We start from the raw sequence: 14,656 nt of genomic DNA on the forward strand, positions 1-14,656 counted from the left end.
ATTAATCTCCTTATTAATGCCATCTTTCTTGTTTCCACCATTAATGATGGTTTGAGGTTCGACTGGCTCTGATACCAATGATAAGTTATAGAACGATTCCTTTAAGATCTGATTTATTGTAGGAATTAGTCCGCGTAATTAAGGGAAAATATTCACTAGATATTCTCCCGTAGTCAAAAAATTATAAAACTAAGGGGGATCGATCTGCAACTCCTTGATCTACATTTTTTTTATTTATGCCCTTCACAGATTCGAACTGCAATTGGAACAAAAGTATGATATAGTGGGGATGAAAGTGGTAGTAACGGGTGGAGTGGATGTTAGGGTTATGGATGATATTAGAGATGAGGATGGATGGTTGATGTTGTTTAAGGGATAAAGACGAAGGGAAAGAAGTGGTCGAGATCCCAAGGAAGATGGAGGACTCGACAGACGAGGGAGATTAGAAATTAGGAGAGACCTTGCCAATGGTAGAGGTGGTAGGTTGGTGAAGTGGGAGGAGGGAGATTAGGGTAGAGAGAAGATAGAAAGGCAAGAAACTAATATTCCAATAACATAATAAATTTGGCTGTCATCCACACTTTTATAGAAGCTAGCCAATATGCCAAAATAACAATTATTAACCTTAATTCTAGTGGACTCCCGCCGATCGCATTCGAACGCGCCCGATCGCGTTTGAACGCACAAAAGGCTTTCTCTGTTTTTGCAAACTTGATGCAGGCGTTGGAACGTGGCGTTCATTTCCCCGTTCGAACACAACCTATAGAAAATTTATTTTAATAAAAATAAATAATTAACACAATAAGAAAAGACTCTAACAAAGTATAGCATTACCCTAAAGATTTGAATATACTAAGTGATATATCTTTTAAGTCAATTATATTTTGCTTAGCATGCGTGGCACTGAAATTAATTTTACCATGTGTTGCTAGTACATTATAACTGATTTTAATTTCTTGCAAAAATGTGCAGGGTATGATACATAATTATGCTAAAAAAAAAACAAAGTTGTATGAAATGCTTGTCATGACATATTACAACCTGACATTCTTGCCATGGAGAGGAGTGGAAAGAGTTGGGTGCAGTATGCAAGAGGTCGAAAATCTTACATGCTAATATTTTTCGTTTACAATGCATCATGATATATTTTTAATTAGCATGCCTATTACTTAAGGAACAATCTTTATGGATGTCTAGCTATTCTTAAATCTAATTAGGGTCATAAATTTAATTGCATTATACTCTATTCTGCTTAATTTTAAACATTTTTTTTGTAGATCTGGATATCTTTCTATGGTTATACCTTTACTTGTTGTTTACTTAATTGGTCATTACTTTCACTATGTGTTGGTTTATAATACAATTTCCTTCATCTAAATTGTAACGTACTAATTTTGATATTTTTCCTTTTTAGATTAATCGACGATGAAGGTGGAAAAATCGTGTTTGCCTCAGTCTTTTGGGTGTGTTGGGTGTCTCATTTTTTATTTTAGGAACTTCAATTAAAATGTTTTAAAACTAATTTATTTTGGTAAATAGATATTCTTGGATGATTGTAAAAATGTAGATGGTTGTATATTCTATATCCGGATGATTGTATATTTTGTCGATGAAAGTCTAAAAATATATACTCTTTAGATCATTCTGTTACGAACCGGCTTGATTGTTACGCACCGACTTGATCCGATTCGAAGTGGTTCTGAACAGAATTGAGGACGTAATTTTCAAAGTGAATTCCGGAGAATCTGGCGATTGGATTTTACTAAAATTTGGATATGTTGTCGCTCGTGAAGAGAGCTTTCCAACGAATCTAAAATCTCATGGTTTTGGATGGTTAGATCTCGAAATATTGGCCAAATAGTGACTAAAAGTCAGGTGAACCATAGCATGTTAGTCTTTCAATGGCTAGATAGGTGCTAGGAGAACTCTTTAGAATGAAAGGGGAGACATTACTGCAGAAGAGAGAGATTAGGAATTAAAGGAGGCAGACCAAGGACTTGGGCGGTGGAAGAAAAGAGGTGAGAGAGGGCTCTGACGGCTAGAGCAAGAAAGAGAGAGATAAGGGCAAAAATGCCAACACAATTATTATCAGATAAACTCCAATTAAAGTTTTCTTCACATATTTATAGATGCTCACCCTATTGACCCAAACAACAAAAATAAATTCCTAAAAACCAAGCATTATCGCCACGCTGCGTTCGCATGCGCAATTTTTGATCTCTATCTTTGCGAACACGTTAGGACCTATTCTCTGTTTTTGCGAACATATGCAAGCATTCAAATGGTGCATTCGAACACAGGTCCCTAGAATTCGAATGCCTCGGGCAAAAGGCCTTATTTTCTCAAGCAAATTTATTTCTTTTAAACTAGATAAATAGGCTTATCCCAATGAATCCAATACCATGAATGAATCCAATCTGACCGAGTCATATCACATTCATTTGTTGTTTGTCTGTATTTATTTTCTATTTGTTTTATAAAAAGAAAATTTACGTGTACAATGTACCAAATATTCGTGCTCCATGTGCAATATACAACAACAGTATCTAATTTTAGCAAAATTAGATTGCCACAAAAATAAAAGTTATAAATTAAATGTCAAATAAGCATTACAGGGATCAACAAAAATACTTCACCAGCCTTTGTTAAATTGTCACTATATATAATTACCGGCGTGTCCAAATGCCAACGTTTTTCCAATTGCCGATAAACATGCACCAGATTAATATAAATGTCACCGTAGAGCTACAGAACGCCATTTTTTTTTTCATGCTGGTGATACATTTACCAACATAGAATTAAGCGGCGCTTACCTAAATGCCGATGTAGATTTATAATGACATTTAATTGCCCTTTCGTGGCATTTCCTGATTGTCGGTTTATCTAGAATTTCTGATAGTAAATATAATTTCCATATTTATATCTATCTTTAGCTGGACTGTCTAGTATTCCAGAAGAAGAAAGCAAAGAATTAGTGATGCATATGTGCATTCGAATATAAAGAACAGACTAGTATTGTCTGCTCATGAATAGTCTCTACAAGAGTTAGATTCTGGATGCTCTGACCGTATATGGCTCTATAGGTTTTTGTTTTCTACTTATGAAATTCATGCGGGGGGAAGAGTTCTTACGTAAAACACTTTTCAATTCAATATTATTCGGATAGAAACAGTTAGAATCAAGATGTTTGATGGGATTAATTTAACTCTAACTAATGTTACACATAACCTAATTTCCTTAGATGTCTTAGATGCAAACGGTTACACTAACATTGATTCCAATGGCATCATCAAGATTAAAAAAAGTGCCATGATAATGAAAAGAAAGAAAAATAGATCACTCGTCATGCGACTATATGAACATCCGTCTGAGCTGTGATAGTACATTGTGATGGCATTTGAGATTTAGTCACATGAGTGAAAGGAATGTAGCAAAAACTTATTGCTGGTGTTAAAATTGCAAATTAGCTTCCTAGAAATATTTTCTTCTTGCAAAAGCAATGCAGGGTAAGTAGGCCAGGAAATTGCACAGCAGGAGCATGCATACTTTAAATTCTTTGTCAGCTTTATCGATAACTAGTCCAGAAAGACGGGTTTAAGTAATATTATATAAACGTATTGAGTAACGATCGAAAACAAACTATAGATATATCAACTTTATCTTTATACTCGTATCAAACAAATTTTGATTTCTGTTAGAGTTTACCATTATCAGATCCATTTTCACTCTATACTGATATCAAGAGCTTTCTATCGGACTGTTCTTGCACACTTAGAGGAAGAAGATTAGTGAATGTTTGACAGAAATAAGGTGTTCTCTTTTAAAACTTTGATCTAATTTTTTTGAATTTTGATTTTAGTTCTCGACCTTTATAAATCTATGCATCGTAGCATTTGCATTTCATATATCTCATACTCCGACACATTGGGGGTTGTTTTTGAACTTATGCGACATACTTTTCTGTGCAGAAAAAGAAAGACTATATAGATAGTCTAGCAAATAGAGGAAGGGCTAGTTGATCTCAAAACTACAAGAAAAAGAAACTAAATAATAGAGGATGAGCTACTACGTAGGTCTTTGGAATCGTCACGGATCTCGAAGCAGTCTGACAAAGCTGGGACCCTCCAAAAGAATACCGTTTACAGTGCAAGAAAGCTTCACTTGATCAGTTCGCACACAGCCAACGAAGGAGAACAAAGCCAACTGAAATTAAGTACTAGACAGTACTACAACTAGAGAGATAGATTGTAAAGACTACTGCCATCCTTTCCACTCAGGCATAGTAGCAAAAGGACAAGGGAAGACCAACACAAGTTAAATTCTACTACTAGTATGCCATGAGCTCACATAGAGCCCGGAGGAGTGCAGTAATAGGAGCTCAAAGTGAGCTCCAGGGAAGTGGATTGGTGGTTGTAGAGGTGGTGTTGCTCCTGCTCTTGCTGGTAAAAACCAGGGAAGTATTGCGCTTGCTCTTCTTGGTCTTCTGGCTGAGTAGTAGTATTGATGGGGAAGAGTGGAAGGGTTTCGAGATCACGAGTCACTGCTGTTGTTCTCTCTGAGTAGTACAGCCATGGCTCAATTCCCACCCATGCCATGTTGCTGATCTCCATTTCTGACCCATCTCCTCCTCCATTCATGCAACATTCCTGTTTAAACATATTTCGCACATACTTTCCCGTTTAACAACATGCATGCGACTTGGAAAAGGTGACATGCTTCATACAATTAGTATGAGTAATTTTTGTAGCTTTCCATCCACATGTCATCCTTTTAAGCGTATACATATATACTTACTGTGTAGCTCCTTTCTGTAATCATAGAACCGCCACAAATATTAGTCTCCATCTGTCCTACACTGTAGAAGCCTGGAGAAGAACAGGGAGTAATGACACCTGCACCACCACAGGATAAGCACAAATTGAGCAAACCAAAGGAAACATATATATATATATATACATGTCTGTGTGTTGTGTGTACTACCAGGGGAAATTATGGCAGTGCTCTTGTTGTTGGGCGTAGTGGGGATGTCCACAGTTAGTCTTTTCTTCTGCCTCTCCCTGGCCTTGTGGTTCTGGAACCAGTAGAAGACATTCTTGCCTTCTATCTTGCCATACTGCCTGAGTGTTGCAGAGATCCTCTGGATTTGATCACTACTGGGTGATCTAATCCCACAATTGTAGTAGAGGTCCCTCAGTATCCTTATCTGCTCACTGGTGGGGATCCACCTTGTGCTGGACTGCCTGCAGAGGAAGCTACTCTTGCTTCCACCGACATTACTGTTGATGCAAACCTCCTCATGTTGTGGTAGTGGTTGTTGTAGGTACTTGTGGGTCTCCATGGCAACAAAGTTTTGAACAGAGAGAGAGAGTAGGTGATGGGAGTGGAATGAAGAGTGGGAGATGGATAGGTATTTGAAGAGGGGCAGTAGGGTTAGGGGGGGCAGGGAAGGAGGCTAAGAGATTGAGAAGATCAGATGAATATCTTTGAGAGAGGGACTGAAGTTGACAGATTGGGAGCTTAAAAAGGGTAGGAGACAAAGTAGGGTGTAGAAAGTTAGGGGTCCAGAAGGAATTGCTTATGTGAAAAGGTATGCAACTAAAATCATTACTTACAGCTGAGGACTGCAGAGAGAGAAGAGAGAAGAGAGAGATGGAGACAAGTATCTCTGTCTTTTGTGATATTGAAAAGAGGAAGGATGAAAGAGAGTGAATTTAAAATGAATGAGTGTGGGATTCAAGAAACACGATGGGTGGCTAATCACTGTAAGTACCTGTTAATTTGTGAATTGTATTTCTACCTCGGGAAAAATCCTCTCATAATGATTGGTTTATTGACCTGTAACTACTAGACGGATGTAACCTTGGTCTTTGCGTCACCTTCTGCTTGTCCTTTTGGTTCTTAAGCTTTTGATTATGAGTTTGCTAAGTTTGCTTCGGAAAATACTAGCTGATAATGAGTTTTTGACTAAATTAGCCCTCCCATATATTTTTTTTTACGTGTCTAATACATTTTATAACTTTGAAATACAGAATTAAGTGTGTTTTACTACGTCACTAAAGTTACTGACTCAAGCAAATATAAATCATTTGATCGAGTTAAAGACCTATATAAAAATTTAATAATCGTTAAGAATTTTTTTAAATCTTATAGAAGAAATATTTATATAAGTTATTTTCTGATCTAGCCAAAATATTTAAAAGTTATAAACTGAAAAATAATTTATATAGAATATTATCTCATAAATTTTAATAACTGTATTAATGATTTTTAAATTCTATATAAGTCGATGATATAGAAGACATATATCTCTTGGTCAGAATTTGCCACCTCATTAAATATCTTATTTAAAATTTGAGTTGAATTATTCACGTGATTAAAGTAGTTTGACAGACTTTTAGTTGATTTTTGAAAGACTAGTTGGCCTTGAGCTATAGAATTAATGCTCCCGTTTGACTAGCCTTGTAAGATAGACTGAGATCATCGAGCTAGTCACGCCGAGTTAGGGTTGAGTTTTTTGGGCTAATTAAGTTTAAATATTTGTTCACGCGATCTACCAATCATTTGGGCCACACCAGATTCGAGTCAGGTTAGAATGTTCTAACCCGTTATCGTCTACTAGCCCATTAGATATTGAACTTGGGTTGAATACAATGAGTCGAACATAATAAGTTAAATATAAAAATATTATATCTTATTGAACCAAGTTTAATAGACTTATATAAAGATATTTTAGTTATCTTTTATGAGAATATATTTATATATTAATATATAGTTTACTAGATATCTAATATGAGACTAAACAAATTATAGGAATATACATATATAGGCTGGGCCAAAGATGAGAATAGTGGATCGGACATTCAAGCCAGATTTGGATAGATTAGGCCTAATGATAATGTCTACTACTAGAACAGCACAAACTATGACCAAGCTTCGTCAAGGTGTTAGAACACTTGATGCAGATTTCAGTTAGATTAGGGCTTAATTAATTCTGAGTCAAGTAAGATTAACCTCCATAGATATGTGGAGAGCAGCATAATCTATGATATCGTTGAAGAAATTATTGATTTGTCTCATTCTCTATATTGTCCCCTCTATCTCATACCTCTTTATCTTCCTCCTTCCCATTCCTTCAATCTAGTTGTTGTCCATCGCCAAGGTCAATGCCTCCTTACTCTATTATCTGCCGGTCCCTCTCGAGCCATAGAGTCAACCACTTCTTTTAGATCTTACCTCCCTACCGCTCACGAATCATTATCGTAAATATACCCCTAGGATTGGACCATACCAATTTTACTTTTACTAAAAAGTATGGTGAATTTTTTTATTTATTAATAAATGGTTACATATATGTAAATTAAATTAATTATGGACATAAGATGACCTTAATACTCTTAAGTAATTTTTTAATATTAAAGGTAAAATTACAAATGGAACTAGAATTTAAAGTCAATAATAAGTATTTTAGATTTTTTTTTAATTTTTATAAAGAACAAAATATTCTCTATTACCTAGCTGCTGTTAGATTAAAACTAATTATAGATATTTTTGAAGCATAGAAAGAAAAATATGGATGGAATGATAAATATTCCTATGGTAGGATGTGAATGAATATAAAGACTAAATATATAGTGTTTTTATTAAATTCCTTTTTCTTCTAACAAATGCAATAGAATAAAGATTTTCATTGTCTTAGAGGTATTGCATTAGAGCTGGACTTTCCTCCTAATAAAAAAAGCAAAATTATGAAAATAAAAATCTCAAAATTAGTATAGTATAAATTCTGAATTAAAAAACACAACCTTGTCGCTTTTGAGGGAACCTAATTCTATTATATAAAAAATATAGGAGAATAGCTTGCTCAAACTTTTGACAAGTAGTAAATTAGCTTCAATTGGCGATCTGAGCAAGAACTTGAACGATCTAAAATCGACTAATTTTGTATGTTTGCTAGTAAAGGTTGTCTAAATAATAGAACTCATAGACTTCCCAATTTATGCTCTTAAATCATCCAAAACAAATGTGTATGAGACTTTCCAACTCGGATATTGTTGATCTTGCTCGTTAACCGACAATATATTTTATATCCTAACTCTTATAATATAGATATTTTATAAGTTTGAAAGAACACCCAGACACAGTATGTATCTAAAGCCTAGACAATGATATCACTCCTTTACTTAAGTAAAAATTGGAAGAAATATGAAAAAGCAAAAGCAGAGATGAACACCAATATTTTAACATGGAAAAACCCAAACGGAAAAAAACTACGGATCCAAACTCGGATCAAAACCAATCACTAGAATAATGGCAGTTACAAGACTGACTCACAAAACAACCCGTCGATATTCACAACTTTGTTCTTCTCAGTCTTGCTCGCTAGAACCCACAATTCACTGCTTCTCGTGATTGATATCCAACCTCAGTAGCCCTCGAGATTGATCTTTCGTCTAGATAGCCCTTAAGACGAAAGTTTAAACCTTGTAGAAGAGTCAGACCTTGTTCGTTGAAGAAGCGATGTAGCCTCAAGAATTTTCCTTCAAATTGCTTCACCAACCACCCTAGAGTTAGGACATTACAATACTTATATAAGATCTCCAAGATTGAGTCAAATCCAAGTCTTATCCAAACTCACGAAAGTTCAAAAATTGTAAACTTCGTAGGTGCGTTCGAATGCGACCTAGGTGCGTTCGAACGGCTTGACTTGATCTCAAGTGCGTTCGAACGGGCCCAAGTGCGTTGGAACGCGGCGACTTGATTTTCACAGGTTGCGTTTGAACGGGCAAGTACACTCGTCTAGATGTGTGAACGCGCTGTGAACGTAGCAGGGTGTGTTCGAACGGCTCATGACTGTGTTCGAATGCATGCAAAAACAACACTCTTTGTCTATGCGAACGTCTATGCTCGCGATCGAACGCGCTTGTGAACGCTACTCTCTGTCTATGCGAACGCCTACACTCGCATTCGAACACACTTGTGAACGCTACTCTCTATCTGTGCGAACGCCTGTGCTCGTGTTCGAACGCGCTTGTGAATACTATTTATTGTCTGTGAGAACGCGCTGTGAACGCGATGTGAACTCGAAAGCTTTTCTCCTTTGATCTTGCAATTCTTCAAACCAAATACTTTCTAGACTTGTATAAATGCTCATGTACATGTATAAAAACACTTCGAATATTTTATACACAATTGCCAATACTAAAAACCTAACAATCTCCCCCTTTGGCAATTTGTGACAAAACATCTAGTTTCCAATAATTACAAAGAATCCTAAATGAGCATTCAATAAGTCTAAAAGTTTTAGCACTTCAATCCCTGTAAATAAAATGCATACAAATCCAAGATCAAGTAAAAATAACTTGAAGTGAAAGATCATACATTCACTAAACAATTCAAACACAATAATGTATGTCCAGTTATCAAGCAAATTATTATACAATAAACTCCCCCTAAACTCCTAAACTCACTCCTTACTCCCCCTAAACACATGATCACATCTAAACTAACTCTTCCCCTTTTTGACACAAATTACCAAAGAGTAAACTAGGAGGAAACTGACAATGAAGGATCGACAACACCGAGTCGAGCACTATTCGCTGATGAACTTGCTCAGCTCGTAGTCATTCACGACCAACTGTAAGTCTTGCACCTAAGTGCTAAGTTGATCAAATCGTTCAGTGAAATGCGGAAAATCTCCCTCAAGGTGATATGAGTCATCGTTAGAGCTGTCATCAGAGTTGTCTCGGTGTGATTGACGTTCAGCGACGAAAGAGGAGGTTAGCTTGTAAGGAGACGGTGGATCATGAGTGTTAAATTCATAATTGCAATATTTGTTATGCCCAAATTATTAAATGTTAATATTTTATTTTAACTAATTAATATATTTTAGTTATATGTAGACTTTTGATCAATTGAATTTCATTTAATTACTAAAAATGGTCAAATTTGGGCTCAAACCAGAATTAGGCTTAGTCACTACTAACCAACTAAATCTACCTCTCATCTTTCAAGTCATGCTTAAGTCAAATCATGATCTACTAATCACTTTCTTCCTTATCTAAATCAGAATGAGTCAAAATTCCTTATATCAAGCAATAGATTTTCAGCAATCAAATCTCTATCAAGTTGCAGAATTTTAGCAAGAAATTTTCACCTAATGCATGCAGATTTTCATCTCCAATTCAGGCAAAATTTCAACAGTAAACAAATTTCAAATTTCTATTTGAGCAGCAATTCCAGCCAAGCAAATTACCTACCTAATGCGGCAGATTTCTAACATTCCATTACTCGATACCATCAAGCAAGTTCCTGCTTATGCCAAATTTTTTAAGGATCTTATCTTTGCACTCAGAAAAGAAAATCAAAAGCGCAAAAGAAGGCATTCCTAGCTGAGCAAGTGAGCTCAATCATCCAAAACAACATTCCACCTAAGTTTAAAGATCCAGGTTGTCCTACTATTTCGTGTCATTGGCAATCATGTCATTAATAAAGCCCTTTTGGATTTAGGTGTAAGTGTTAATATTTTGCCATATTTAGTTTACAAGTAATTAGGTCTTGGAGAGTTAAAGCCAACTCAAATTAGACTGTCTTTAGCAGATCGTTCTGTCAAATATCCTCGTGGCATTATAGAGGATGTTCTGATTAAGGTAGACAAGTTCATTTTTCTTATGGATTTTATAATCTTTGGTACTGAACATGTCCAAAACTCGAGCAATCATATCCCTGTGATCTTAGGAAGGCTATTCTTAGCCATTGCTAATGCAGTCATTCACTATCAAAATGGGATTATGAAGCTGTCTTTTGGCAATATGACTATTGAATTAAATGTTTTTGATGTTAGCCATCAACCTCCTAAAACTGATGATGTTTTTGAGGTTGACATGATTGAAGGCCTATTAGAGAGCATAAATGAGCAGGCAAATGTTGAGGATCCTTTAGAAAAGTGTCTTTTACATTTTGACGGTGATTTTGATTGGGAAACTTCTTTTGGGGAGGTCAAGGCATTGTTAGAGTCTGCATCTCTTATGGATTTTAATAAATGGTAGCCCAATATTGAACTTCTTCCACCATCTTCACTCCGTCCATCATAAAACCTTCAAAGTTAGATCTTAAACCACTACCTAATACTCTTAAGTATGTGTTTTTAGGCTCTTCTGAAACCCTTCCTGTTATTATAGCATCTGATTTGGGTAAGGAACAGGAGAAAAAATGTGTGAGTATCTTAAAAGAATACAAGGAAGCTATGGGATGGACCATAGCTGATATCAAGGGAAATAGTCCTGATGTAGTTATGCATCGAATTCATTTAGAGGAAAATGCAAAAAAATCTCGTGAACTACAATGGAGGTTAAATCCTATGATGAAGGATATTGTTAGAGTTGAAGTGCTAAAATTATTAGATGCGGATATTATCTACCTAATTTTGGATAGTGCATGGGTGAGTCCAATTCATGTTGTGCCTAAGAAGTCTGGTATTACAGTAGTGCAAAATAAGAACGATGAGTTAGTACCCACTCGTGTTCAAACAGGGTGGCATATTTGCATTGACTACCGAAAACTTAATCTTGTAACTAGGAAGGATCATGTTCCCTTTCCTTTCATTGATCAGATGCTTGAAAGGTTAGCCAGACATGCTTATTATTGTTTTTTAGATGGTTATTCTGGCTATAACCAAATTCTTATAGCACCTGAGGATCAAGAGCCCCTTTGGAACATTTGCCTATCGTCGCATGCCTTTTGGGTTATGCAATGCTCCTGGTACCTTTCAAAGGTGCATGATTAGTAGATATGGTAGAACGGTTCTTGGAAGTTTTTATGGATAACTTTTCTGTCTTTGGATCATCATTTGATGAATGCTTGCACCACCTGTTTCTAGTCTTAGAAAGGTGCAAAGAGAAAAGTCTAGTGCTTAATTGGGAAAAATGTCACTTTATGGTGAAGAAAGGAATTGTTCTAGGTCATATTATTTCTAAAGATGGGATTGAAGTTGATAAGGCTAAAGTTGACTTAATTTCTAACCTTCCATCCCCTCGGACTGTGAAGGAAATCTGATCATTTTTGGGCCATGCGGGTTTTTACCGACGATTTATTAAGGATTTCAGTAAGATATCATGACCTTTATGTAATTTATTGGCTAAGGATTCTCAATTTGTCTTTAATGAAGAATGTCTTAAGGCTTTTCAACAGTTAAAAACTGAATTAACTTTTGCTCCTATCATTCAACCACCAAATTGGGATGAGCCTTTTGAGATTATGTGCGATGCATCTGACTATGCAATTGGAGCGATTTTAGGACGAGTTAATAGGTTACCACATGTGATCTATTATGCTAGTAAAACCCTAAATGATACACAACTAAATTATTCCACTACTGAGAAAGAGTTGCTAGCAATTGTATTTGCTTTAGACAAATTTAGATCCTACCTTTTGGGGTCTAAAGTCATCATCTATTCTAATCATGCAGCATTTAAGTACCTTCTCTCTAAAACGGATGCTAAAGCCCGTTTAATTCGTTGGATTCTATTGCTACAAGAATTTGATCTTGAAATTAGGGACAAGAAAGGTTCTGAAAATGTTGTCGCAGATCACTTATTTAGGCTTATCCTAGAATCATCTTATGAATCCAAACCAATATCTGAATCTTTTCTTGATGAGCAACTAATGAGTGCTTCTTAGCTACCATGGTATGCAGATATTGTTAACTATCTTGCTACTGGTCAAATGTCTCCTCATTGGACCAAGCAAGATAAGTCCAAATTTTTAGCTGAGGTCAAGTTCTTTTTCTGGGATGACCCATACCTGCTTAAATATTGCCCAGATCAAATCATTAGGAGATGTGTGTCTGATGATGATTTTTATAAAATTATTTCTTTTTGTCATGATCAAGCCTGTGGGGGTCATTTTAGGTCTAAAAAGACTGCTGCAAAAACTTTGCAAAGTGGATTTTATTGGCCCTCCATCTTTTCATGATGTTCATGAGTATTGCAAAGTTTGTAAGAGATGTCAAAGACTAGGGACCATTTCCAAATTCTTTTGGTTATGAGTACATTCTTGTTGCTGTAGATTATGTTTCAAAATGGGTTGAAGCTATAGCTTGTAGAACAAATGATCCCAAAGTTGTAATCAAGTTTTTGAAAGACAATATTTTGCTCGTTTTGGTATGCCGCGTGCCATTATAAGCGATGGGGGGAAACATTTTTGCAATCAAGTTTTTAAAAGACTTATGCTTAAATATTCTATCATACATAAGGTTGCCACTCCCTATCACCTCCAAACTAGCGGCCAGGTCGAGATATCCAATAGAGAGATCAAAAGAATTTTGGAGAAGACGGTTAACCCCACTAGGAAAGATTGGTCATTAAGGCTTAGTGATGCATTGTGGGCATATCGAACTGCATCTAAAACTCCTATTGGGATGTCCCCATATCGAATTGTGTTTGGTAAGGCTTGTCACCTTCCTGTAGAGCTAGAACATTGAGCTTATTGGGCGATTAAGCAACTGAATTTTGGCAGGTGCTCATAGGAAATTATAATTGAATGAATTAGAGAAAATTAGAAATGATGCTTATGACTGTGCTAAAAGCTATAAGTATAAACACATTTTGAGAAAATCATTTAGTCTTGGTCAAAAAGTCCTACTTTATAATTCGCGTTTACATCTTTTTCCTAGAAAATTGAGAAGTAAGTGGACGGGCCCTTTTACTGTACACACTATCTATCCTTATGGAGCTATCGAGATTGAAAACCCTAAAAGTGGTGAGGTATTTAAGGTGAATGGTCAAAGGCTTAAACCATTTTTAGAATTGCGTATTCGAGAAGTGGAAGAAGCGACCTAGAGATTATTTGCTAATTATCAAGGCTAATGGTCAAAGGCTAATTATCAAGGCTAATCTCTATATTTGCTAGAGATTATTTTTGTACATTGTTATTTGACTTTTTATTTTTATTATTATATGTACAGCATTTGATAGGAGGAAGCTTGTAGTATAAATTATCTTTCTTAGGTAAATTCTACCATTTTTTTGTGCTTTATTTTCTTACATTGAGGACAATGTAGAATTTAGATTAAGGGGGTGAAATTTCATAGTTTTTCTTTTTTTTAGGTCTTTTCTTTTCAGTTACTTGTAGTTATGTTTTGTTTTCTGATATTTTTCTATGTGTTTTTGCTCCTTAGAATATGTAGTGGTATTTAGCAGAGTCAATTTGGTTAGAAAGCGAGGATCAAACACGAAGTGATGTTTTGATTAAGCGAAGCATAAATCCTATTTTCTTCATTCTATTTTTATACACTTATTTTAAAAAAAAAAACTAATGGGACATGTGTTTTAGTGATGCAATCTCATAATGTAGTCTTGTTACCATTATGTTTCTGAAATAAATGCGAGTATCAGTATAAAATATCTGGTATTCTTAGTAATTCTCGATCTATCATCATAGAGTTTCATGCTAATTATTTAGGAGAAATTTTTAGATCACATGTAGGTTGAATGTATAATATGCTAATGATAAATATATCAAGTTGATTGAAATACAAAAAGGTATAATTGATGTTAGAGCAATAGTCTCTCTACTGAGTAACCGGGCCTTCGCGTAACCACTCGGGAAGTGTTCGCATCAAAAGGCATAGTTACCATGTCTAATTCATGGTCGTTAGTTG

At 35.6% G+C, this 14,656-nt stretch overlaps 1 protein-coding gene across 1 annotated transcript; it reads right to left on the reverse strand.

Annotated features, from left to right (window-relative positions):
* Positions 1-4,280: 4,280 nt before the first annotated feature.
* On the reverse strand, positions 4,281-5,342 carry LOC140776126 (protein WUSCHEL-like). Its single transcript, XM_073119713.1, has 3 exons — positions 4,981-5,342; positions 4,795-4,892; positions 4,281-4,646 (listed from the first exon to the last, which is right to left on the reverse strand). Exons 1-3 carry the CDS (start codon positions 5,336-5,338, stop codon positions 4,344-4,346), a joined length of 759 nt encoding a protein of 252 aa, XP_072975814.1. The 5' UTR covers positions 5,339-5,342; the 3' UTR covers positions 4,281-4,343.
* Between the last annotated feature and the right edge of the window lie 9,314 nt (positions 5,343-14,656).

This window comes from Typha angustifolia, chromosome 2 (assembly GCF_048772165.1).
Source record: "Typha angustifolia cultivar Huaian chromosome 2, ASM4877216v1, whole genome shotgun sequence".
Classification (NCBI taxonomy): Eukaryota; Viridiplantae; Streptophyta; class Magnoliopsida; order Poales; family Typhaceae; genus Typha; species Typha angustifolia.